This window comes from Benincasa hispida, chromosome 4 (assembly GCF_027475165.1).
Source record: "Benincasa hispida cultivar pf3 chromosome 4, pf3_genome.v1.1, whole genome shotgun sequence".
NCBI lineage: Eukaryota > Viridiplantae > Streptophyta > Magnoliopsida > Cucurbitales > Cucurbitaceae > Benincasa > Benincasa hispida.
In genome coordinates this window covers 16,805,638-16,832,808 of record NC_143481.1, presented here as the reverse complement: position 1 = coordinate 16,832,808, position 27,171 = coordinate 16,805,638, and the positions used below count along the sequence as shown (strand labels likewise).

The 27,171-nt window shown below is 36.9% G+C and overlaps 2 protein-coding genes and 1 pseudogene across 4 annotated transcripts; 1 reads left to right on the top strand and 2 right to left on the bottom strand.

Annotated features, from left to right (window-relative positions):
* Positions 1–8,699: 8,699 nt before the first annotated feature.
* Positions 8,700–10,583, top strand: LOC120076803 (protein RICE SALT SENSITIVE 3-like; annotated as a pseudogene). The gene is made up of 7 exons (XR_016529196.1): positions 8,700–8,951; positions 9,055–9,105; positions 9,193–9,342; positions 9,438–9,549; positions 9,645–9,686; positions 9,762–9,818; positions 9,946–10,583. The product of XR_016529196.1 is annotated as a protein RICE SALT SENSITIVE 3-like (transcript).
* A 171-nt stretch (positions 10,584–10,754) lies between these two features.
* LOC120076802 (protein CORTICAL MICROTUBULE DISORDERING 4-like) lies at positions 10,755–13,199 on the bottom strand. The gene is made up of 3 exons (XM_039030722.2): positions 12,135–13,199; positions 11,780–12,026; positions 10,755–11,690 (listed from the first exon to the last, which is right to left on the bottom strand). The coding sequence occupies exons 1-3, from the start codon at positions 12,892–12,894 to the stop codon at positions 10,985–10,987; spliced, it is 1,713 nt and encodes a 570-aa protein (XP_038886650.1). The 5' UTR covers positions 12,895–13,199; the 3' UTR covers positions 10,755–10,984.
* A 2,040-nt stretch (positions 13,200–15,239) lies between these two features.
* LOC120075707 (uncharacterized) lies at positions 15,240–26,821 on the bottom strand. Of its 2 annotated transcripts, none has more exons than XM_039029323.2 (3): positions 26,428–26,821; positions 25,896–26,014; positions 15,240–15,691 (listed from the first exon to the last, which is right to left on the bottom strand). In XM_039029323.2, exons 1-3 carry the CDS (start codon positions 26,613–26,615, stop codon positions 15,672–15,674), a joined length of 327 nt encoding a protein of 108 aa, XP_038885251.1. In that variant the 5' UTR covers positions 26,616–26,821; the 3' UTR covers positions 15,240–15,671. The 2 variants fall into 2 exon arrangements, with proteins under 2 accessions (XP_038885251.1, XP_038885250.1); XM_039029322.2 differs by having other exon boundaries at positions 25,896–26,107; positions 26,428–26,700.
* Positions 26,822–27,171: the final 350 nt, after the last annotated feature.

Below are 27,171 nucleotides of genomic sequence, written 5' to 3'. Positions count from 1 at the left end.
ATGGAAAAAGGGTGAAAAGGCTGTCTTCAAAGGTAGTTATTTTTTTCCTTAAATCTGTAAAAAGCATGTCGCTTGATATGTTTATTCTTTCTTATCTGTTTTTCATGTTTTTTTTTCCAAATCAAATTTCAATGGCACAAGCTGTTCATGCACTTCCGTATTGGGATTCAATCCCTTCATCGCCATTCTGACTCAAAACCCAACTTTACGCCAACGTCGTTCACGTCGGGAACCCAGTCGCACCACCCAGCCACTCGTTTATGCATTTAGCTGCTCACCGTCAGTCGTGTCTCCCAGCCAATTTTCTACCTCGTCCATCATTAATCGCACAATAGTACCGCCAAACTGCAATTTATCAGCAATTGTCTTGTTCGAATGCCCCTTTGTCGTTCCTTGTACTCCACTCTAAGTAGGCACTATTGTCTCCCTCTCATTTCTCTCTCATAATTTCCTCTCTCCCTTGTCATTTCTCTCGTTTAGTTAGTAACTCTTTTTCATCCTATTAGAAATTGTAAGATCCCAATTAAATGGTGACTATTCAAATTCTAGTAATTGGCGGGATATAATGCGATGGAGACTTGACGAAGCGAAATAGAGATTGTAAATTCGAAATTGGAAGATGAAGAAGAAGAGAAATAATCTATAAGCACAGACACGGATATGGTTACACGATACGGATACGATCAAATACGATGATTCGTCAATTTCTAAAAAACTAAGATATGGATAGATGCGTCATTTTTTATATATTTTTTTAATATATATATTTGTAAAAAACGAGGATACTGATACGTTGAAAATACATTTTATTTTTCTTTAAAAAAATCTAGAATATAGATAAATTTAGCATACAAGTTAATAACAATAGCACAAAATAGAATACAAACACTGGAATACAATACAAAAAAAAAAAAAAACATCTAAGATATTGAAATACAATAGATAATAAAATGCAATAGAAAAGTGACTCATATTGCAAAGAAGAAGAAGATTAAAGGGAAAAGTCTGAAGATAAACGAAGAACTTCTTCATTGAATTGTTGAAGTTATCCAAATGGTTTATATTTTGGTGAACTTTGTGGGAACTCAAATATGAAGATGAAGATTAGATGAATCTAGTCTAGGATTTGGTCCATTATTTACTTTTCTTTTTCCTTTTAGTTTTAGACTCGAGAAGTGAGTTTTTAAATAGGTTGCCTAGTTTTAGTTTGTGAAAGATTAGATTTTTCTTAAAAAAAGTAATACGTCAAATCGCATGTCAGATACGTAGTATCTATGCTTCATAGGAAATAATTAACAAATAATTACATTTATTCTCAGCAATTTCAGTCCCTTAATTTATAGAATTATCAACTATCCAGCATGTAGTCATTATTTGCTTCTTTCTTTTGTGATTGACCAATTTTTCTTCAACAACATATTAATTATAATGTAATTAATTAATGAACATCACACAATTTTTAAACAATCATATCAATTACAGTGTAATATAATAAATGTCTATTAAAGAAAATGAAATTTGGACTAACATCTTTTTATGTTCTATTTGTGAATTTGGTGAAAAAAAATAAGAATCTTGGCAAAAAAGAACTAATTTGCACTTGATGATGACTTTCTTTTATCCTAAATCCCTCAACATTATATTTAATTTCAATGTAATTAAATATTTAGACGGAAAGATTTGAAGCAACCCACAATATTTTGAATTTAAAATTATTTTAAAATCTTGTTTAAAAAATTGGTTAAAATCACATATCTTCATCTAAAAATCGTATTTCACCTCTTTTTTTAAAAAAAAAATATATATATCATATCTTCAACTTTTTTCATTTTTTCTTTATTTTTTATATTTTTTTTTATCTTGTTTCAATTTTAAAATTCCATATCTTCTGATCTATGTCCCTAGTTCCACCTTCATGCCATTGTAGAACTGCTACTGAATGTCCGGGTTTCTTTTCCTCTCTCATTTCTTTCTCATAACCATCCCATTCTCCAACTTTTGTAGCAGGTCTCAAACACGCCAAAGGAAAAACAAGATCCCTAAGGTTTACACTGTAATTTTTTTTTTTCTATCAATCGATCTTAATTTACAATGGAGGGTTTCTTCATTTTGAACTCTGGAGTTTTTGTGTTTTAATCTTGAAGAAAAGGTCAACCATTTATTTTAAATGTTAAGGTCAAATTTTAGTTTTTTAGGATATTAGATCATATCTTAGTTTTTTGAGGGTTGAATCAAATCTTTTCTTTAAATAAATTATATTTTAAATACCAATAAAATCTAAGTTGTTATTATTTTAAAAAATCTGTATTATTAGAATAAATTAATTGTAAATACTAATGGGTGTATTTTTGTAATCTAATAATTAGTAATTAATTATTTCGAATTTTTGTTTTGCTATTTTTCATAACCTAAATATGTATTGCTATTTTCCAAAATGAAAATTTGAAAATTATTATTTCTCTTATTAGCCTTAAAATAAACCCATCATGGGATCCAACTAAGAATAAATAGTAAATTTTGGTTTGCAACGAAAACAGAAAAATTGCAGTAATAGGAAGTCGAGGATCGGAAGGTAGTTTTTGAAAGATGATATTTGGATGCTTTCTAGGTAACACTCATCTTTATGCATCTCACTTTTATCATTCATATAAAAAATTATTAAAATATTTCAAAAAATAAATAAGAAGATTTATTACATGTTAAATTATGATTAGATAATTTAGTGGGATGCAAAAGATAGGTATTATCTAAAATATACCTAAGTATTTTTCTTTTTGAAATGGGGTTTTATTTTTGCAGTGAAATGTTATGTTACAGTACTTAAAAGGCAAGTGCGTTTTTCTTTCTATTATTTCACCTTTTTCCCTTTTATCTCCTGTTGGCTTTATGGACAACTCAACTAGCTTTTATAGACCAATATGGTCACCAATAATGCCTTCACGTGATGTCTCTTCGAGTATTTTATTTTTTTTATGTTTTTTTTTATTATTATTATTTTTTTTTTTGGGTGCAACTTAAAATTTCACTAATATATATTTTCTTTGATACACTTCATTTACCTTTTCTCATGTCTCCAAAACCCGCCAAATTACCTCTCACTTCTCAGTACATCTTAATTTAAATAATAATAATAATAATAATAATAATCATGTTTCATTTTCTTTGTATTTGTGACAACCAAAATTTTACATCAATTTCAACGACTAAATCTACCTTTTATGAGCTTGCTTGAAAGTATACATATTTTTACGAATACTTTTAAAATTCTATTTTTAGATTTTTCATTACAAATTACGATATGCACAAAAAATGAAATGATTTTATATATTGGAAAGTGTTGGTGAAATTGAGTTTTAAAAAGAAAATTGGCTTTTGGGAATCCCACATCGGTTAAGTTGAAAAGTGAATTTTCCTTCGTATACTCCCATCTTAGATCTTGGATTTTGGCCCCAAGGGGTACCCATATTTTATAGGGAGTGAGGGTACCCCGAACATGGCGAGTGTGTTATTATTTTTTGGAAATGATATTATTGATTATTTTTTATTTTATTTTATTATTGTTTTTCAACGCTCCACGCGTCACAATGAGTGCAATCAAGTCTTCTGCGCACTACTAAATAAGAAAACTAAGTAGAACTCAGACAGCTTTAATAAGTTCTTTAACTCTCATGGAATAATACACAAAAAGACTGCACCTTACTCTCCTGAAATGAACGGAAAAGCTAAAAGGAAAAATAGAACTTTAACTGAGCTAATAGTTGCTATTTTACTTAGTTTAGAAGTCGCATCTTATTGGTGGGGTGAAATCATCCTTACCGTGTGTTATGTCCTCAATAGAATACCAAAGTTTAAATACACAACTTCACCTTACAAAGTTCTTAAGAATAAGAAATCAAACGTGTCATATTTTAGAACATGGGGTTGTCTAGCCTTTGTAAGGATTCTAGACCCTAAAAGAAGAAAGTTAACCTGTAGAGACTATGAATGCGTCTTTATAGGTTATGCCATAAATAGTCAAGCATATAGGTTCTATGATCTAGTAAACTATGTGATCATTGAGTCAAATAATGCCGACTTCTTTGAGGATAGATTTCCTTTTAAATCGAGAAATAGTGGGGGCTCGAGATCCAGTAGTCTAACCCTTGTTAGAAACCCTACCTTTACAGAGGAAGCCGACTCAGAACGTAGAAGAAGAAAAAGAACTAGAATCGCCAAGGATTTTGGGGATGATTTCCAGACCTATAATGTAGAAGGCCTTGTCCTTTGTAGATGTCAACTTATTGCAAGAAGCCAGAAATGATGAGATGGACTCTTTTGAGTCAAATAAGATTTGGCACTTAGTAGACCTTCCTCCAGGTTACAAGGCAATAGGGTGCAAATGGATCTTGAGGAAGAAACTTAGACCTGATGGAACAGTTGACAAGTTTAAAGCCAGGTTAGTGGCAAAGGGTTTTAGACAAAGAGAAAACATAGACTTCTTTGACACATTCTCCCCTGTCACTAGAATTACCCCAGTCTGTGTTTTATTCTTTCTTATTTCCCTTTATAACCTCGTAGTATATCAGATGGATGTAAAGACTACCTTTCTAAATGGTGAACTTGAAAAAGAGATTTACATAGAACAACCTAAGAGTTTTGTAATCCATGGTCAAGAAAATAAGGTTTGTAAACTAGATAAATCCGGTCTAAAACAAGCTCCTAAGCAATGACATGAAAAGTTCGATAACCTAATCCTATCTAAAGGTTTCAAGGTTAATGAAAGTGACAAATACATCTACTATAAGGTTGAAAATAATCTTGCACTTATCATGTGACTGTATATAGATGATTTGTTAATTTTTAGGTCGAACTTGCACATCATAAATTATGTAAAATCTACATTGAGTACAAACTTCGACATGAAAGACTTAGAAGAAGTGAGTGTAATCTTAGGCATAAAAGTGACTAGGTCTAAAAATGGAATTTCTTTGGATCAATCTCACTATCTAGAAAAAATTATAAAGAAATACAATTACTTTGAATGTAACTAGCATGTACTCCGTACGACCCTAGTGTTAAGTTGTTCAAGAATACTGATGATAATGTTAACCAATCTGAGTATGCGAGCATCATAGGCAGTCTTAGATATGCTGCTGACTGCACTAGACCTGATATAGCTTATATTGTAGGATTACTTTGTAGGTTTACAAGTAGATCTAGTATAGAGCATTGGAATACTATAGAAAAGGTTATGAGGTACTTGAAGAAAACTCAACACCTAGGATTACATTATCAGAAGTTTCCCGCTATCCTAGAAGAATTCAACGATGCTGACTGGAACTCCCTCTTAGAAGATTCAAAGGCTACAAGTAGCTATATCTTCAATGTAGCAGGCGAAGCTGTCTCTTAGAAGTCTAAGAAATAGACTATTTTAGCCTAATCTACGATAGAGTCAGAAATGATAGCACTAGCAACAGCTAGTGAAGAAATAGGTTGGCTTAGAAGTCTGCTATCAAAGATTCCTCTATTGGAAAAGTCGGCCAGTCGTAGTGATCCATTGCGATAGTACTGCATCAATCGCAAAATTTTATAACCATTATTTCAGCAGAAAGAGACGACAAATACGTCGTAAGCACAGCACCATTAGAGAGTTTCTCACTATTGATGCAATTAGAATAGATCATATACGGACTGATAAGAATTTGGTAGATCCTTTGACGAAAGGACTAGCCAGAGAAAAGGTTTTCAAAACCTCAGAAAAGATGGGACTCATGCCTATAGAAAGATGAATCACTATGAAGAAAACTCAACCTGTAGACTGGAGATTAAAATAGGTTCAACAGGTAATAATTGATCACAAGTGATATATAATGAATCATGCTAAAACGAACACAGAGTTCCCTTCCTATAACTTGGAGTATGAGCATGATATCCTAAAACGTAAGAGAGGTTGAATTCAGTTCTTAATGAGATCTATACTTGATGTCAAGTGGGGTACCCAGCTACAAGAGTACTCTTGATAGACTCACCTTTGTGAATGTGGAAGTGGGGGCCACTTCCTATGGAGTTTTTTAGCTCTCTAGATCGTTCATTAAACTGGGATACACATGCTAGACCTTAAAGCATGGGCTTTTGAACTACACCCTAATGATAATGTGTGTGAGTTGTTGTTAGAGATAGAGTTCAAAACCAAGGGCCACTCTAATATATTCTGAATGATCTACACTACGTAAAGATTCAAGTCGTAAGACACCTTTTCTTATACATAGTGTTGTATAGATTGAAACTGCTCGATGAAAAACATGTTTCTTATGTATTTAAATTTTCAAGTGGGGGATTGTTGGTGAAAATTTGAGTTTTAAAAAGAAAAAATGGCTTTTGGGAATCTCATATCGGTTAAGTTGGGACGTGAATTTTCACTCATAAACTCCCATCTTGGATGTTGGGTTTGGGCCCAAGGGTACCCATATTTCAAAAGGAGTGAGAAGATAGACCAATGTGGGTATGGTGGAAATCCAATATGCACATCGTTGTTGTTCGGACAGAGAGGCAAGGCGTGTGTTTTATTATTTTTTAGAAAAAGTTATTAATTATTTTTATTTTATTTTATTATTATTTTTCAATACTTCACATGTCACGATGAGCACAGTCAAGTCTTCAGCGCACACATTCAATGGCTCCATGCAATTTGTGGCTCTGCACGTTCTGTGGCCGAGCGTTGTTTGAGTCTTTTCCTATTGGCTCTCTACACCTATAAAAGGCGCAAGCCTTCAGCCTCTCAAATCATCTCATTCATTCCTTCATCTCAAATTACTCTCTACTCTTCTTTCTCAACCTTCTTTTCCAGTTTTACATTTTTTCGATCATTTTTCGAGCAAATCAGTCTGAACAGTGTGAATTTCCAATCGATGACGGTGCATTTTCGATCAAGACCTTTTTTCTAGGTTGTTTTATCTTGGGGACAACATGGCAATACTGTTGACCTACTTGCACACTTAGGCAGAGCCACGAAATGTTTTAAAGATAGCGAGATCAGTGACCCAGTCCATAACGAGTTTTTGTTTTGTAGGTTTCACATTTCTTACGACCATCAGTTCCTGACTGTTTGCTGCTATCGAGGTTCACCATCGGAGGGTAGTGTGTTATAACAAAAAGACATTTCGATCCCTCAAAGAGAACACACAATGATATAATTAAGAAGAAAGCTTCTCCCAACAAATAGAATGATCTTTAGGCTGATTGTACTTCTAATTCATAAATACTACGTGTATTCAAACAATCCAAAGCATTATAAAATTAGAGTTTTCTTGGGATTCTTTTTTTTCATATCTATAGCATATATACATACTAGACTAAACTAAAGGTGAGTGATTGGGAGAAGATGACTTATTCTTTGTGGCTGTGCATTCATTTCGTTAACGTATATTTTTGCTCTGTCCATTAACTGAAATTTAGCCTAAATTGAAGATTACATGGCTAAATTTCTGCTAACAGACAGCTCAAAAATACACAGCAACACATTTCCAGCTCTTTTCTTTTTTCCATTTCTTTTGCCTGATGAATAAATCAGTTCAGTAATTTTTTTTCCTCTTATTACGAACAAACAAATTCGACATAGGAAAGAATGGGAGTCTGCTACATATGAATATTATATTGTATATTGTACAAGACTGGAACGACGATGTCCCATCCTTTCTTCCCATTCCAACTTCTCAAACTCTTTCCCAATATATAAATTATTAGATAAACCATTTTCCTCCTGTATTCTATTTCAAAAAACAGAGTGCGGCAAATATTATTAGCACTTCATTGCTTTCCCTTTTCCTTTTAAGGTGCCAGATTTTTTTGGCTCTAGATAATTAGAGAGAGGATAAAGGAGATATTCTATTAATTTTTTTCAAATTTCAAAAGCATGGTCTTTCGTTCTGATTGTTATTTCGAAATGTGGGTTTATTGTTAGCGTCCATATATGAATACATAGCTACTCTCAATCTCTCAAAAGAAGAATTACATATTATTGTAAATTAAGGGATATATATGTGTCTTAAATTATCGATTGACCCAAAAACTTTAAGCTAGTATATGAAGACAAATTGAGTAATCTATCTGATCATTCTCATCATTCTAAAAAGAAAAGAAATAATAATAAGAAAGAAAAAAATTCATCACACGGTATATTATAATTGGACAAATTGATAGATAGTAGTGAGTCTTTCTCCTATATGGTGACAGTCAAACTTTTGTCTTGTCGAGTAAATAAAAATATATAAAAATATTGAAAAACAGAGGGATGAGTGTTAGGAGTGGGAACAAAATTCCACATTGGTTAGGGAAGGAAGTGAGATATATATAAGTGAGGACAATTATCTCTATTGATATGAGACCTTTTGAGGAAAAATTAAAAGTAAAATGTTCATTATGTTCACTTATAATGTAATACATGAAAGAGACCGGAATATCGCCCAAATTTGACTAGCATTAACACATGTTTTCAATAGATTTTTTTTTTTTAGAATAGATGATATTATTATACAACAACAAGGGATCCCACAAGCCTTTTAGTAGTACAAAGTTTCTCTATAGTACCCTCTCTGGATATATATCTGGTGTTTCACAAAATAAAACGGTTGTAGTCTTGTGGGATTATTTCTAAGAAAGAGATTGAAGGAAAAGTAAGGAAGTAAAAAATATATATATAGAAATAATTCACTGGTATATGTGTGTTTGTGTGTATTTTTCTGAGAGAGAAAGAGAGATTTGGTTATAAAAAGAAGGTTGGCTTGTTTTATTTTTGCTCTCTCTGAGAGAGAGAAATCAAGGCTTGTAAGTGTGATGGACGAACATCTCGTAAGCCCATCAGCTGTGACTCATCTTCTTCAACATACGTTGAGAAGTGTGTGCATCCATGAAAACTCTCAGTGGATTTATGCGGTGTTTTGGAGGATACTGCCAAGAAATTACCCTCCACCCAAGTAAGCACAAAAACCAGTGGTTCCAAATTTATAATAATAATGTGTGTGAAGTATGAAAAATCATGATGACCCCGATAATTTGCATTGGTATTTTTCATAGCAGATGGGATGGTCAATGTGCTTATGACATATCAAGAGGGAACAGAAGAAACTGGTACGCTGCAGTTTTCTTGCTCCTATATATCCCTATAGCTAACTAATTTAATTTATGCAATTATACATTAACGTTGAGAAATGGCAGGATACTGGTGTGGGAAGATGGTTTCTGCAACTTCGCCGCCTCATCGGGTGCTGCCACTTCATCATCAGCCAGGTATATAGCCAATTGTCAGGGACTTCAACCGGAGCTCTTCTTTAAGATGTCGCATGAGATCTACAACTATGGAGAAGGGCAAGTTCAAGTTGTGATCAATTAAATTCAATTCCACCAGGTTTTCCTTTCTTCTGATCTCTTCCTATTCTACTGATCTGATATTTTTATCCCAGTTTAATTGGAAAAGTCGCGGCTGATCATAGTCATAAGTGGATTTACAAAGATACAACAAATGATGAAGAAATAAACTTGTGGTCGTCGTGGCACAATAACTCAGCTGACACAGTACTAACTATTATTACTTTAAGCGCATCTCTGTTTTGGTGCTAGTTAAAACCTCATTTTGCGTCTCTTCATGCATTTTTAACCAATATTTGCAGCAACCTAGAACTTGGGAGGCGCAGTTTCAGTCGGGCATAAAGGTAGAAGAGTAGTTTGATCTTCTAACTAAAACCATTATTTGTCCTCCTAACTAAGACCACTCAATTGTGTTGCAGACCATAGCTCTTATAGCGGTTCGGGAAGGAGTTGTTCAGTTAGGAGCTATTCACAAGGTTCTCTCCCTACTTTCTTAATTATAAAAATGAATCACTGCCAGTTGATTCATTAAATTGTAGGTAAGAAATGTATTTATATACTGATTAACTACTTTCCTGTTAACTTAATATATGTGTATTAAAGGTGGTTGAAGATTTGAGGTGTGTGGTGTTCTTAAGAAAGAATTTCAACTATATAGAAAGGATTCCGGGTGGCTTTTGCCACATCCGTCATCGTCGTTATGCCCTGTCAAGGTGGAGGGGTTTGGCGGGTCAGATATATGGCAACTCTCTGGAGGAGGAGGAGGAGGCTCTGGATATGAGTTCTACGATGGCCACTCCTACTTGAGCCATCAATTGAGAATAACTCCCTCCATGAGCAGTCTTGAAGCTCTCCTCTCAAAGCTACCTTCCGTGGTGCCGCCCAGCTCTCAGTCACCATCCCTGCCTCTCCAACAAAGGCCATTAGAATTCATATCCATGGAAAAGATGGCTAAGGAAGAGAATGACTACCAAGAGTTGTATGTGCCAGATACCACCACTTACATCTCCGCTTATCGCTATCATCAAAATCAACAATTTTAATTAGCTGCAATCGACATTCGCATGTCTTCCTACTTCTATTTACATTATTCGCGTTACCTATCCTTTGAAAGAGTAGTGAAAGGGGAAAACTAAATCACCCAAACCTAAATCTTGCCAGTATAATCAAAACAATAAAATGAATGATTGTTAGTGTTTAATCTGAAGGCCTGTCTATAAATCTATCACACTATGAGTTCATACTTTTGTCTTTTTGAAAGCATGAGAACAATGGGCAATCGCTATTTACCGGCAACAGGTTGCATCCGAAAACAATTAGGGGGCATTAACAGGGACATTAGCTCAATGGAATCTATAAAAGGTCAAAATAGGGTTCCTTATATCAGATGGCTTAATAAAACATGGTGCCAATAATCAAAACAAAAATATCAGATTGCAATAACTAGAAGAATTGTATAACTACCATAATCCTCAAAGATCTTATGGAAGACTATCTGATGGAAATTTCAGGTGAGCTCATTTTGACAATATGGAAATGAGCTAAAAATAGAAAGGTTACCTACTGCTATTATTATGTAAAGATAAAGCAACGAAGTAAAACAAGGCAGAAGCAGAAAGAGTGTGCGCAGATATTAATATAATCAAGGGTTCTTGATCTTGATCCTTAATTTGCGAGCAATTTGTGATCCTCTAGGATGAAGTGCTCCCATCTTGTTCGTGTTACACTGTTGAACCTCGACCCAGTTTATGAGCTTGAGTAATAGAGACTGAGGAACTTTCCTGACATCCTCGTCCCCCGCTCCCCTGGTCTTCGTCATACCCGCTTCCAATGCTTTCTCTACGAACTCCATGAACCACTTTCCAGCTTCCGTTTCAATCTGCTTTCCTAGTTTGATTGTGTCGCTCAAGCTGCACCATGATGTCATTGGCATTGGCATTGGCATCGGTGGCTTCTGATTTTCATCATTCTCATCACTATCACTGCTTTCCATTCCTAATTTCCCAACAGATAACGCTGTTGCTGTTTTTAGCTTCCCAAACTTGGTTTTCTTTTGCCCACTTCTCTCCGGACAAGCTGCCACGGATTTATACAACCCACACCTTCTTTTGGATAAACTTGACTCTGGATTATTGGAGTTGGGTGTGATCTCGCTTAGTATGGAGGAAGATTCTTGTTCCTGCTGTTGTTGCTTTTTGGAAGCCTGGTTCTGAGCCATTTCAGTAGCGGCTTGAATGGACACCATATCATTCACTGCCTGCGTGATTTGTTGGTGGAATTCAAGAAACTTGTCGAAACAGTTGGCGGGAGCATCGGCTCTAGCCCATTTGCTCAACCTAGAAAGCATCCTACACAATTACATACAACAAAGTATCCATCTTAGAATGAAAAAAAAAATAAACTGACACCGAGAATGGTGTTAGCTGTATAGCTGTACCTGAGGGATCTAACTAAAGCGTCCGTGGCAGTGGCACCCCTTAAGGCGTGGAGGGCGTTCTTCTGCGCTGTATCTCTCTGCTGCACAGCTTCCTTACCTAATATGCTGAGTTTTCCTGGTAAGTTAATGGGAAGAACGGTGACACTATCATCAGAGTCGCAACTCTTCAGCATGGGGGAGGTAGAGGCAGCCGGAGCTGGGGTTCTTTGATTTCGCAAGCTAGGGGGTGGAGTGACGCTCTTCTTTGCTGCAACATGACAACAAGCCAAAGAATAAAAATGAAAGATAATATGTTTCAAGGACAAAAGGCAAGGCAACAGCAGCATTTGAAAGTTTTAACAATAATGAATAGTACCTACAGCTGAGTTGAAGGGAGTTGGTGGTGAAACTCTTGGTTCTCGCTCGCGCACGCTCTTGCTTCTAGGGAATTTGGAAATGGAAGCACAGCTTTTCCTAAGCATTGAAGGAGCAGGGCTTTCGAGTTTACCCAACAGACCACCGCCAAAGGAAGACCGGATTCCGTTCTTGCCCCTCACCATGGGAGACATCATCAGGGAGCTAGGAGTTGCACGCTCCTTCACGGGGGTACATTGTTCAAAGTCCAGCGGAAGGGGCTTCAGAATCATGGGTGAAGAATTCCCATCTCCCGGGCACAGCCCTGTTCCTGTTCCCCAAGAACCCCGCCTCGGACCCGAAACCTTTGCCTTTGCCGCCTTTGATTTATCATCACATTTCTCCCCTTTCTCTCTTAAACCCATCAGCGGCTCTGGCGTTCCCACCAGAGGGTGGCGCCCCGGGAGTGGCTTCGCGCCTTTCACCACTGGGACGGGCGACCCAGGTTCCAATTTATCCACGTAAATGAATTGACCTAGTTGCATTTTGTTGCTCAGAACGAAATCGTCTTGATCCGAAGGCAGACTCACGTAGATTGAATGCGAAGAATCCGACACTTTGATATAGAATCCATGCTTCGGCCACAGGTTTTTCTCGTCCAGATCCGCTGGCACGATGTCCGTGACCTGCAACAGCGAGCTCCGGTGATCGCTCGTAGGTTTCACTCCAGAATTCATTCCATCAAGAAGCTTCACCAGAACTCCCGGTGCTAGACTCGCCATTCTCCAACCTCAAACTCAAAGAACTCAAAGAAACAATGAACCACTTGATTTCCCAGATTCTTTTATTTCGATCCCAATCACAATTAATGTTTCCGGCTTCTCTCAGTTGCTTGCTTTCATGGACAAGAATGATGGAAATGGCCGTTGACAACGGAGGGCAATCGCAGGAAAAAGACCCAACTTTTTTGAATTTTGGACTTTGTAACGTTACTCAACGGTCACATGGACCCACGCATCTACTTCATTATAATTTCGGAGACTGCTGTGCTCAATCTCTTCTTCTTCCTCCTCTTTTTTTTTTGTCTAAGATATATATATATATATATATATATATATATGATAAATGAAGCGCTTTTTTGTTAATAAACAGGACAATAATTTATTTTCAAGAAAGAAAAATTGGGCGATGATTTTAAATTTTCTTTTTCTTTTTCTTTTTTTGTAAAACTGTTTCATTATTTAGTATACCAAAACATTTTTGACAAGCATATCTCACAAAGAGTAAGATATCCCTAAGAAATTTATCATTTGATTAGTATTTCAAGAAATTCAACGAAAATAAAATAAAATCAACCAAAAGCATAGATTTAATATTTATTTTAGAAATGGTTAAACTTTTAAATCTTCTACAAATATATAAAAACCAGCCTAGCTCAATTGGCATCTATGTGATAGAAACCACGAGACCCATTCGAATCCCCCTACCCCAATTGTAATTGTACTAAAAAAGAAAAAAAAAATAGTGTACATTTTTCTTATTTGTATTTTATGTTATAGTTTTCAAAACAACTTACTCAGAAATATTAGAGCAACCCAACAACTTAGTACACACAATTCAAATTGCATTATACATAAATTCCAATTTAAGTTAGGTCGTTAAAGTGAGTTCATTTTTTTCAAGCCAGGTCGTTAGGATAAATTAGGGTTGACAACGGGGCCGGAACAGAATGGGGGAAGATCCCCCGTCCTTGACCCCGTAGGGGAAATTCCCTCCATCCCCACCCCCGTCCCCGCCATTTGAAGGCGGGGATGGGGGCGGGGATTCCCCGTCGGGAAACGGGGTCCTCGCGGGTCCCCATTCCCCATATTTTATATATTATAAATATATATTTATAAAATATTAAAATATAACTATATAAAATCGGGGTCGGGGTTGGGACGAGGATACCATCCCCATCCCCGGATAGGCCCTCAAAAAAATTCCCCAGTCAAACCGAGGATTCCCCGGCCCGATCGGGATGGGCCCCGCAAAGAATTTTGCCAACCCTAGGATAAATCTTCATGAATGAAACCAACCCAAATCACAATAAATTGAAGACTACATTTAAATAAATATCTAAAAACTTTTAATTTTGTGTCCAACATATCCCTAAATTTTTTTAACATATAACTGAAAATTTAAAATTTCATTAATTTTATATCAAATAGATCAATTAGTATTATCAATTAATTTTTATGATTTTTTTTAAAAAAATCAACTTTTTAAAAAATTGAATATATATTGAGAATATATTAGATACAAAATTAAAGATTTGAAGATCTATTAGATACAAAATCAAACACAAAATTAAAAATTTAAACATCAATTAGATACCTGAAATTTTAAAAATCAAATCGACGTAAACGTGAAATTTATATTCAAGTTTAGTTTTCTTTTCAACTTCAACTAATAGATATTATTTTAAAACCCAAACCAAAATCATATGGATTAAAATAACTGCTCCCAATTATTCAAGTAGTCAACACCATTAGTTAAATTATTAAATGCATATTTGACAGCAACACAGCTTTACACTTTTACTTCAATAATCATAATGTTGCATTTGGATTGAAACCGAAATAAAACCAAAGTTGCATATCGAAAGAAAGAAAACTGGGTTAGAGGTTAGAGCAGAGCATATTCGATATAGGTTGGAAGAAATTGTTGGTTCCAAATTCTATTTGACCGGACCACGTTTCATATTTAAAAGCATACCTTGTTCTTGAAATTTTTTACCCTAAATCCACGTTTCATTGTTGGATTACTTTTACTCTATTTAAATCATATTTAAATATATTCAGATTTAGATACATTCTATCTGTTGCTTACATTGTATTCAAAAATATAAACTTAAAACTGGATCAGATACTAAAAACATACCCTCGGTTTGCTGATGATGCTCGTCTGTTTTGGACCCAAAACAGCCTGCTGAGAAAGTGAGGAATGGACTGATAAAATACTTATATAAAGTTTACGAAGAAAGAAATGTTAGATTGGGGTGTGAAGATCCCAATTCAAAAGTGAACAGAAATGTTTAAAATGAGCCAAACTCGCAGGCTAAATTGAGGGTCCAAAATGGCAGGACTTACTAGAGCAATATCACCATGGAATTTATACGATTCATTCTGCAACATCTACAGCCAACCGAATGTGGCAGGATAATCAAACTCAGTGACAAGGATTCATGGGAAGTTTCCTCAAACATCGAAACTAGCAATGTTTGGCTTAAGTTAAGATAATTGTGCAAGATATAACAATATAAAACAGTTCCCGATAATTCGTATGTCATTCCTGAGATCCCAATATCCTCTTTATCTGCAAAACTTTTTACCAACAAAAGCATATAGGGATATCCTGTCACCTGTCATCTCTATAATGGTTTGTTAACTAGGGAAAAGCGAGAGACAAACACTTCCTGATGTAGGAACATCCGAATCAATTTGCAACTAGCAAGCAATATAACCAAATCTTCTTCTCAGGGTTCAGTCTGGTATCTAGACTGGAGGCACCGCCCATGCTATAGAGGTGTAGCGAATCCTGTGTAACACCAAAAATATTTTTAAAAAAGAAGAAGAAAAGGAAAGAACATAACAAGTAAAACTCAAGACCTCTACACCTACAGGCTACAAGAACACAATCATAACATTTCTGTTTTCTAAATACATATCCAGTAAAATAGGTTTTAATAACTATTCATTATTTTACGGCTTTTCTTCGAGTCTGTTTTCATAGATGATCATTTTTTATGAACGAAATTTGTTTTTTCCTTCCAGAAATTAAAGTTGGAAGTAAAAGAGAACAATATTTGGGATGGTGTAAGTTAAGTAGTGGCATGAAAGTTAGGATGTAAAGCTGAAAATCTTCCAAGAAATTATTTGGAAATGCCGCTATGACCTGTGGGGTAATACTTGAATGCGGGAGTTCTTTCAATATTTCAGGTGCCCTTATGCATTTGGTTATCCTAAAAAATAATTTCAGCACCTAGCCGCTAAATCATCCAAATTCTCGTCCAAAAAGCTTAGTACCTAGGTGCTACAAACGTGAAGTTCCACCACAATACATCAACGTGTAGGCATTGACTTATGACGATAGGCACTGCTGCAATTTTGCTATAAAATTAAGATTAATTTACGGAAGGAGATAAGCTTTAGGAGAAAAAGGCTGAGATCAACAAAATCGATTTCAGTAAGCAAGAATACTCTAGGGACAAGAAATGAAATTCATGGAGCTAGGGATCATGATGGCAGATCCGGGGGCAAATGGCCTAGATGACAACAGTCTACTCCTTTCTCTTGAGTTTTCTGCTCTTGTTATGACTCATAAATTTGTTATGACTTCTGAGATTTTACAACCGATTTCTAGTGTTAATTTTATCATGAAATTCTAATTTTATACAGCTTGGGGATTGATGTAACCATCGAGTATTATGGATGGATTACATTTCTACTTTGATTAAATAAATTTGGATTTCTATTTATACTTTTAGGTCCTTCATGCCTTTAATCTATACTTGTTATGGCCCACGAATTCACTAATTTTAGACCAGAAAACTTACACTCGAGAGACTTGATTAAGCATCGGATTTGAAGAACATCACTGAAGGAATTTTAGAATAAAGAAATCTAGGAACCTTTTAGATAGACTATTTGACTCTTCTTGCAATTTCATTAGTTTTTTATTCCCACAACTTGATTTCTAGATAAAGATTCACACAAGTGATCAGTATTAGCAGAGCATTCAAGTAGGCTTAAAACCCCAATTCTCAAGAAAGACAATTCCTTAATTAATCATTACATTGAGTCTTGACATCGTACACCTTACAGAAGAGGAATTCGTACCAGGTTATTTATCTAATCCTTATCATAATTATTCTATTTCTAGGGTTAACGGAAATTGGGGTGAGGGTGATGTAGCCTACGAGAGACTAAATGAGAGATCTCCATGGTAAAGGAATTAACCTAGAATTTATCCAAGATTAACTAATTTTCTCTAACTCTCCCTACATCACGGAGTGCTTTGTGTTGTAAAGTAAGTTAAATAAAAGTAGGCTTACCATAACTTTTTGCAAAACCAATGTATGTGCTCATAACAACTGTCCAACTCATGGGATTAAATCACTACTTATCATGCGTATGTTTTATGGAATTGGTAGAAACTGATAATTAATCAATGATACTGAAGCAAGAGATACTGAATTAAAATTCCTGCACTAGCATCTTAACCTTACAAAAGTTTCTAAATCTAGATATTGAAGAAAACTATTCACACGTTAAAGAATACGGTCCATAAGTTGTAGGGAAGTTTAACAGCTCATGAAGTTAAATCATTGTTTGTCATTAGTATGTTTTCTGGAATTAGTAAAAACTTGAAAACGATACTGAAGCAGAAGATATTGATTCAAAAATTCTTGCACATGCATCTGATCAAGATTTCAAAGTCAACCGTATATGTATTGAAACTCATTCACAAACAAAGATTCAAACCCACGGGAAAATAGCAAAAAGAATCCAAGATCTTAAATTAAGTCTGCGACGTCCCAAAATTTTAAGGTAATTTTACAATTTGAGTATCTTGTGTTAATTGGGATTTTTTTGTATTTTGAATTTTTTTTAAGTTGGAATTTAGTTTGGGGAGAGGAAAAATAGATTTATGATTTTTTTATTTTTTTTGATAAAGGATGTTGGAGGTTTGAATTTAAGTTTAGAAGTTTGTTTGAGAGATTTAGGAGATTTCCTTTTTCGAGGGGAAAAGGGAATAAGATATTATTGAAAAGTAAAGAGGAAAGAGAAGAAATAAGACAAAGCTTACGTGAAAAACCTCAACACCGGTGAAAAAACCACGAAAGAAAAGCTTTTATTATTTTAATATCATACTTACAAGAGACCCCAACCTCATATATAAATAGAGTGAGGAGAAACAACTTTACTAACATAAGCTTCAAAAGTTTGTCTCGATAACCCTTTGGTAAGAACATCTGCGACCTGTTGTCCTGAAAGAACATAGGGAATACAAATAATGTCGTGGTCTAACTTCTCTTTAATAGAGTGTCTGTCAATCTCAACATGTTTGGTTCTATCGTGTTGCACTGGATTCTTGGCAATACTGATGGCAACCTAATTATCACAATACAATTTCATGAGACCAAGACTGTTCTGTTGAGGATCGGACAAAACTTTCTATAACCATATTTCTTCACACTCCCAGGCTTATAGCTCTATACTCCGCCTCGGCACTACTCCTGGCAACTATACCCTGTTTCTTACTCCGCCAGGTAACCAAATTTCCCCATACAAAGGTACAATATCCCGAAGTTGACTTTCTATCGATCACTGATCCTACCCAATCTGAGTCAGTATACGCTTCGATGCTCTGTTTGTCAAATTTTCTAAAAACTACGCCCTTTTCTAGGGTGGATTTCAAATATCTCAAAATTTAAGTAACCACTTTCATGTGTTCCTCATACGAACTCTGCATGAATTGATTTACCACACTCACAGCGTATGATATATCAGGTCTGGTATGAGATAGGTAAATCAATTTTCCCACAAGACGATACCTCTCTTTATTTACAAGAATTCCTTCCGTAGTATTTTTCAGTTTGCCATTAACTTCAATAAGAGTGTCAATGGGTTTACATCTAGTAATTCATTTCCTTTAACAAGTCTAGTGTATATTTCCATTGAGACACAGATATTTCTGCTTTCGATCCCGCCACTTCCATCCCCAAGAAATATCTCAAACCGCCAAGATCTTTAATCTCAAACTCGTTTGCCATCCTCTGTTTCAGCTTATCATTCTCTGTCGTATCATCCCCTGACAAAATGATATCGTCAACGTAAACCACCAAAACAGCAATCTTCCCGGACAATGATCTTTTGGTGAACAAGGTATGATCAGAATGCCCTTGAACAGACCCTTGGGATTTAACAAACATCAGGAATCTATCAAACCACACTCTCGGAGACTGTTTTAACCTATATAAGGACTTTCTGAGTTTGCAAACATGGTTCCCAAATTTTGCTTCAAAACCCGGAGGACTCATGTAAACCTCTTCTTCTAACTCACATTCAGAAAGGCATTTTTTACATCCAGTTGATGTAGAGACCAGTCCTTATTCGCGGCAACGAACAAAAGAACTCGGATTGTGTTGAGCTTAGCCACTGGGGAAAAAGTTTCTGAATAGTCAATCCCATATGTCTGAGTGAACCCTTTAGCTACTAACCTGGCCTTGTATCTTTCAAGCGTTCCGTCAAATTTATACTTCACTGTGAACACCCATTTGCATCCAATTGTTTTGTGACATTTAGGGAGGGCCACCAGATCCCAAGTTTTATTTGCTTCAACGGCTCTCATTTCTTTCATAACTGCCGCTTCCCACTCGAGAACTTCCATGGTTGTGTGCACACTAGTAGGTATTGCTAGAACATCCAGTTGGGTAGTAAATGCTTTAAAACCAGGAGACAAATTACTATAGGTTAGAAAGCTATGCATAGGGTACTTGGTGCATGACCTGGTTCCTTTCCGTAGAGGGCATATCAAGAATGGTATCATAATCGCCAGTTTTCTCCGGCCTCTTTCCAGTATCAAGGTACCGACTCTGCTCAGACTCCTGTGGCAAGTTCTCATCCTTCTGAGGATCTTCCAGTACCTCATTACCATTTGTAGTTTCAACCTTCTCTCAGCCTATCCTACCACCTTTTACACACCCAGACTTTCCTTCAAGGACATTCTCTGAAACAACAGGATCTTGAACTTGAGTCGATGCTAGTTCCGATTCTTGGACAGCTTCCAATGGGTCAACGGGGGTTTCCTTTCTGAGATTCTTCCTATAGTATGTTATCCAAGGCACCTGCCTAGTAGGGAGAACAAACACCAGGATCTCTAGACCAGATTCGGAACTAGGTAGAACAGGAACATTTGTATTTGTATCTAGATTAGGTTCATGGTTAAAGTCAATAGGTACGGAGTATGTGGAACTGTTAGTCTCTTCACTAGTGGTCTCCTCCTGAAGATGACTAACGGGAAAAAAAGGTTTATCTTCACGGAACATAACATCCATAGTGACAAAGTACTTCCTTGAAGATGGATGGAAACATTTATAACCCTGCTGATGAAGAGGATACTCGACAAATACACACTTTTGAGCTCGTGGGGCAAACTTAGTTTGGTGGGGACCGTGAGTATGGACGAAGGTTGTACAACCAAACACACGAAGAGGAACCTCAGGAATAAGACGCGTGGACAAGCAGGATTCTTTAAAACACTCGAGGGGTGTTTGAAACTTAAGAACGCGTGAGGGCATCCTATTAATTAGATGGATTGCAGTGAGAACAGCATCTCCCCATAAATACGATGGAAGAGACGCAGGAATCATCAGGGATCGAGCAACCTCAATGAGATGGCAATTTTTCCATTCAGCCACCCCATTTTGTTGCGGAGTGTAAGCAAAAGAATTTTGATGGACAATTCCTTTTGAAGTCAGGAATTCCCGATGGGTGTGATTGACGAACTCACGTCCATTGTCACTCTGGAGGATGGCAATCTTCGTATCAAACTGAGTTAAGTAAAATTATTGGAAGATAGACACGACCTCAAACTTATCAGTAAGGAGATACACCCATGTAAGCCGGGTATGATCATCGATAAACATGACAAACCATCGTTTACCGAACAAGGTAGAGATGTTTGAAGGGCCCCAAACATCACTGTGGATCAGGTGGAAAGGCTGGGTAGGTTTATAAGGCTGTGAAACAAAGGTAACACGAGGCTGTTTAGCACGTATACAGACATCACAAAATAGAGAAGAAATATTCACATTATGGAATAAATGGGGAAACAAATATTTCATATATTGAAAACTTGGATGTCCAAGGCAAAAATGCCATAATAAATAATACTTTTCAAACATAGTAAATGACGATAAAAGACCCGTCCTAAACAAATTCCTAGTGGAAGCAACTTCAGAAAGGAAATAGAGGCCCCTGTCATATCGGACAGTGTCAATCGTTGTCCTCGAGCTCAAGTCCTGAAACAAACCAGCATCTGGTGAGAAGATAACTCTACAGTTCAGATCTTTTGTTATTTTACTTATTGACAACAGGTTGTAAGAAATCTTTAACACATGTAGTACATTTTGTAAAACTAATCCTTGAAACGGAGACAACCGACCTTTTCCTGCAATAGGAGCGAAGGACCTATCTACAATTTGAATCCTCTCATTTCCAACACTCGGACAATACGAGAGGAATCAATCAGATGAGCCAGTCAAGTGATTGGTCACTCCTGAATCTAGAATTCATAATTCATTGCCTTCAACAAAGAAACTAAAGGACTGAGTACCTGACTGAGCAATTGTTCCGACCCCTACGGTACCTGAGTCACCTGGGTTGGTCACCTGAGGTTGAACGGCCTCCTCAACAGATTCACTCACAAGAGCTCGGCCAGACTTCGATTTGTCATTCGAAGGGCAACATTTTCCATTAGGAGGTCGACCATGTAGCTTCTAGCACAGGTCCTTTATGTGCCACGGCTTCTTGCAATGTTCACATATTTGAGGTGTTTTGCCACTCTGCTTGTCGTAGTCCGATCCAAACGATTTCACCCCAAAGGCAGCTGACTCCATAGTGGTAACAGCAGAGCCATTCATAGTACCTGATCTATCTTCTTCCAACCGGACCTCTGAGCAGACCTCTATGAGAGACAGTATCGGCTTTTACCCTAGAATTCGACTCCAAACCATATCAAATTTTGGATGCAATCCCACAAGGAAGTCATATACACGATCAATCGCTTCTATCTTCGAATACTGAATTCCGTCATGTGAGCAATTCCAGATGATCTCCCGTCACAAATCCATCTCCTGCCATAATAAAGACATCTTGTTGAAGTATGACGTTACATCCACGCTCCCTTGTTTGCACTCATGGACCTATTTACGTAGAGTATATAGATGGGACGTGTTCTGCCTTCTAGAATATAATCTCTGGACCGCATCCCAAATACCTCGTGCAATGGCCGAATAGAGCAGGGGTTTCCCAATCTAAGGTTCCATGCTACTGATCAACATCGAGCAAAGTAACGAATCCTCTCCTTTCTAGACACGCTCTTGGGGATCCCCAGGGCTTGGTCGCGGTATTTCTCCAGTCAAGTACCCGAATTTATAGCGCCCTTCAAGGACCATTTTGACGGTTTGGGACCAGGAGAGTAATTTTGGCCATTCAGTTTTTCTCCTGTGATCATCCCTGCAAAGTTTCTTATAGTCCCAGACAAAAAATTAGTAGTAGGAAGAGTAGGAAACATTGTTACCGGATTTTCTAAATGGATTGGAAGAATGGAAAATTCAGTCATTCAATTTTGCCCCAAAAGTTGTCATTTGTTGTTGGAGACTTGCCAACTGCTATTGGAGTTCCCCATGGGATTCTGATCTTGAATATTTTTGTCCATAGGAGACAGGAATGGAATTCTCTCCCATGGATTCGATACCGAGGTTAAACCGAATAAACATGCGGGAGGTACTGTCCACAATGTTGCTGCTGAACAGGTGCAGCCGGCGGAGCTCCGATCGGGTACAGACCACAAGGCTCGACGCTGCTACCAGACAAAGCCGCGATCGAGTAGCACGAGAATGGCTCGAGAGCGATCAGCTGGTTGCTGGAAGCAAGAAGAGCTCTGATTGACTGACCTGACCCAACTGCTGGAACAAACTCGCCTAATGGCTGCTGCGACTGGGAGATCTGCGGCTCATGACTGGAACAAGATTGCCAGGTGTCTGGGCGATCCGCAATCCGACTGGGTTGCGGCTGCTTGATGGCGCGGCTCCAGGGACTACGAGTGGTGCGACTACTAGGTTGAGGGCACTTGGCGGTTGTGCTCCAATCCACGGCTGTTGTTGCACCGGGTTTAAGACCGTCCGGAGATACCGATCCGGCCGCCTAGATCACGGCCATATTAGACGTGTCTGCCATTGTTCCATCACCTAGCAAGTTTGAGGTCTAAATTTCTTCTATCGGGTCTAGGGTTTCATCACCTTGCTCTGATACCATATTGAAAAGTAAAGAGGAAAGAGAAGAAACAAGACAAGGCTTACGTGGAAAACCCTAACATAGGAAGAAAAAACCACGAAAGAGAAGTTTTTATTATTTTAATATCATACCTTCTCGGATATAAATAGAGTGAGGGGAAACCCAAATTTAGTAGGCATATAGTAAAAAGACAAAAATGCCCTTAGGGCTAAACCACCATATTTCAACATATATATATATATTTCATGAGGAAATTAAGGGTTTTTAAAAACAAGAGAAGGTTTATTTAATTATTTTAGAGTTTAGGGTCTGAAAAGAATTTTTATTTATTTATTAGAGTTGCCTCGATCAACGTGCAAGGCTAAAAAAAAAAGAGAAATCCCCCCTCCCGTTTCTCTCTTTTCTTTTGTTGCTCACATGCCACAGTCGAGTCGGGATCCCCCACGCCCCACCACCGTCGCCTCGTCCACTAGCCCCCAGTCACCATCGCCTTGCCAATTAACTCCCTTGCATGCCAGCCATCATCGACTAGATCGAGTCGTGGTTGTTCCATTGCCGCTCGCCACCGTTGATAGCCACGCATTCGCCGCCAATCAGCCCCACTAGTTGTCATGTCTTCACCGGAATCTTGAGGTTCGAGTAAGTTTTGGGGTGTTTTTGAAATGCCCATTAAGATTGGTTTAGGTTTTGGCCAAGATTTAACCTACCTGTGATGTTTTTGAAGGTTAAGTTGGAGTTCGGAAGGCACCTATTTCATGGCCACATATTTTTCCGGCTAAGGAATGGGAAACCTTTCTCTTGTTACATATTCTCGTCACTATCCAGCAGCTTCAACAAGGGTTTTGGATGGTTTTGTATACTTTTGGGTAAGTTGTTGGTCATTGTTGTGGGTTCCTTTTAATCTTGCATACCAACTAGGATTTTGTTTTAATTTTGGGTTTCATGTTGATTTAGGAGGTGGAGGTGGAGGTTTAAGCTGCTGTCCGTTTGAGTTAAAAGCTAATTTTGGTGATTTTGGTAAATCTGGTAAGACATTAGGGTTTCACCATCTTTATGGACTGGGTTAGGCTGCTAACCCTTAATTTTGGTTGTGTTGGATTGGGTTATGCCTTCATGATTGAAATTAAATTTGTTTTTTTCTTCTCTAGTGTTTGATTCAGGATTCGTAGTGAAGGAAAGGATATCCTTGCGTGATTTAGCTTAAGGCGAGGTAAGTTACCTACTGCCAGTTTGCTCTCGAACCTAAGTATGTGTTAAGTATTGATTCCCATGTTGCCCTGGAATATTATGACATGTTTGTTGGTCAGTTGGAATTGTGGAAGCTTATGTTTATGCCATGGAATTTTGATATTATGTATTGCTACAGTGTTTGATTGATGGATGAATTGTGAGACTGTTTTGAAACTTAAGCATGATTTAAGACTTTGATTGTACGCTTATGCCTATGTGAGACTGATAGTGACTGTTAGCATTTTTATCGAGCTATGAACATCGCATGTTGCATGTTGTAAGCCTTCGGGCTCACACCTTATGCCTATATACGATGCTCCCCTTGGGATCACCACTTATGTTTATGACTGTATCCCTCTGGGGTCACTACCTATGAAAACGTGCCATCGAATTCACCCCTGATGCCTATGCCTATGCCTACGATGCATTTAGTGCACTTAAGTCCCGATAGGAAAGCTAACAGTTCACCTAGTGGCCCAATAGTGGGTCGCTTACTGGGTATATTTATATACTCATCCTTTTCTCCCCATGTTTTTTTTTCAAGTAAAGGTAAAGACAGAATGGCAAATAACAAGAGGGATCCATGACCCAACTATTGGGACATGATAATGCTTCCGCACTTACGTTTTTATTTATTTGATATGTTTTGGTTTAGGAGTCTAGCAATTAAAACTCTTAGTTATTTCAATTATTCATTTGTTAATTTATTATTTACTAAATTTATTTTTAAATTAGAGTGAGGGGTACCCCAAACGGTGTTTTCGGGATTTTATTAATTGAACTTTATTTAATGAAATAAAATTTTTAATTCTTTTATTTAATTTTCAAGAGGAATTTATTGTCAAGCATATGCATGCATATAGTAGCACCCTAGAAGTATAATAGAAAGTTGGGTCGTTACAAAGTCTAATCAAACAATTAGTTTTCGAGTAGCAGTAATTTAACATAGAAACAGAAATTAAATGTCAGAACACAATTGCATGGCATTTCTATAAATCCATCACACGTTCTTTTTTTCCTCCTTTTTTGATATAACTTTAACCGTGCAGTTAAGCTTCTAATAGTAGCAGTAATTTAACATAGAGGCAGAAACTATAGATTAACAAACAATTGGAAGGCCTCTTGATCAGTTGATCACACGATGAGTTCATACTTATGTCTCTTTGGAAGTATGAAAACCGGGAAATCCCTATTTACCGTAACAACAGGTTGCATCCGGATAAATGGGGGCACAAGAGGGACATGATTACCTCAATGGATTATGGAATCAATAAAAAGTCAGAATACGGTTCCTAGAGTATAGGTGGTTTAACATAACATGTGTCAATTACCAGAACAGGAATATCAGATTGCAATAAGTTGAAAAATCGTACAACTAGAATAAAACTCAAAGATATTAACATCTTATCGAAGAGTATATGTTGGAAATTTCAGGTGAGCTAATTTTGATAATATAGAATGAGCTAAAAGCCTAAAACTAGAAAGGTTACCTTCAGATAGATAACCCCAACTGTTGTTATGCAAAGAAAGCAACGAAGTAAACAAGGCAGAAGCGGTAACACTGTGCAATGGCATTAGAGACTGCACGCTTGATAACTCCACTGGAAGCCTAAAGAAGCAGCGACATTTAGCATAAAAACAGTGAGTCGTCACGATGATTGTCTTCAGTAAGTAGAGAAATGCATAGAATCCCATAAATTGACTGTGGATGTGTAAAAATAGATCAGCCAACCCAGTAAGTGTACTTGGGTCATTAATTAGATTTTAGAAATAAAAAATAAACTATAACCTCTTTAGGGATATAGAATCCGAAATAACATGGATTAAATCCAAGAAACTAGTAAAAAATAAAATAAAAAAGTTGTGGCAATTGAAATTGAGAAACACCAAATCCTGGAGCCGGAGAAGATGACATTACATTACTGATTCATATAGTTCCAACATACCTCCCGATCGGAAAGGAACGAAGCCCAAAAAAGGGGGGGAAATAATTTTTAAAAAAAAAAAAAAGAAAAAAAAAACCTGAAGTTGGTAAGCTTCTGAACATAGAAGCGGGAAGATGCGGGCGGTTTTGCAGAAGGAAGTCCGGCAGACATAGTAGGTTTGGACACAAAATGAGACGCGGAGGGAGAGGAGGAGGAACGGTGAAGGAGAGTTCTAGCGGAAGAGGAGGAAATTCGTAGGGTTTTCCAGGAACAGCAAGCCGCCATATTCCCTTGGCTATCTGTTTCAAACTTTCAAGATTCGAGTCAAAATTTGGAAGTGAAGAAGACGAGCGATCCGGTAGAGTCGTATACCCTGTGGGCTGGGACGAAAACTAAACCTATGGAAATTCCTTGGGCTGTTCGAGACTGGGCCTGCGCCTGCCCCCAAAATTGTCTGACCAATTCCAAAGATGTTTATGCACAGCCTACATAAATTTTCTTCATTTTCTTCATTTTCTTCATTTTCTTCATTTTCTTCATTTTGACATGAATAATTTATTATTTTACACAACAAAAAATCTCGCTCGATTTACTTTTTTTTCCATCCCCTTGCCATTTAGTTCTTTTACATAATAATGGTAATACTAATAGTAAAAGACGCAAGTAAGAAAAGTTTTTGGCGGTTATAAACTTACCAAAACAGTCATTTTTTCAAAACAATTAAAAAAGTAAATGTGAAAATTATTCTCTCATAAAAAAAACAATAATCAACCAAAAGTTCCCAAGGAGATAATAATATATATTTGATATATAAAATACAATAAATTCGATATACATTTGA

Excerpts from the sequence above, each read along its gene's own strand:
- LOC120076802 (XM_039030722.2), bottom strand. The coding sequence starts at position 12,894 with ATGGCGAGTCTAGCACCGGGAGTTCTGGTGAAGCTTCTTGATGGAATG. Across the intron at positions 12,027-12,134 it reads TCCCTTCAACTCAGCTGTAG|CAAAGAAGAGCGTCACTCCA; the intron begins GTACTATTCATT and ends GTCATGTTGCAG. Across the intron at positions 11,691-11,779 it reads GCTTTAGTTAGATCCCTCAG|GATGCTTTCTAGGTTGAGCA; the intron begins GTACAGCTATAC and ends GTAATTGTGTAG.
- LOC120075707 (XM_039029322.2), bottom strand. The coding sequence starts at position 26,615 with ATGGCGGCTTGCTGTTCCTGGAAAACCCTACGAATTTCCTCCTCTTCC. Across the intron at positions 26,108-26,427 it reads CAGAAGCTTACCAACTTCAG|TCAATTTATGGGATTCTATG; the intron begins GTTTTTTTTTTC and ends ACACATCCACAG. Across the intron at positions 15,692-25,895 it reads TTGGGGTTATCTATCTGAAG|GATTCGCTACACCTCTATAG; the intron begins GTAACCTTTCTA and ends GGTGTTACACAG.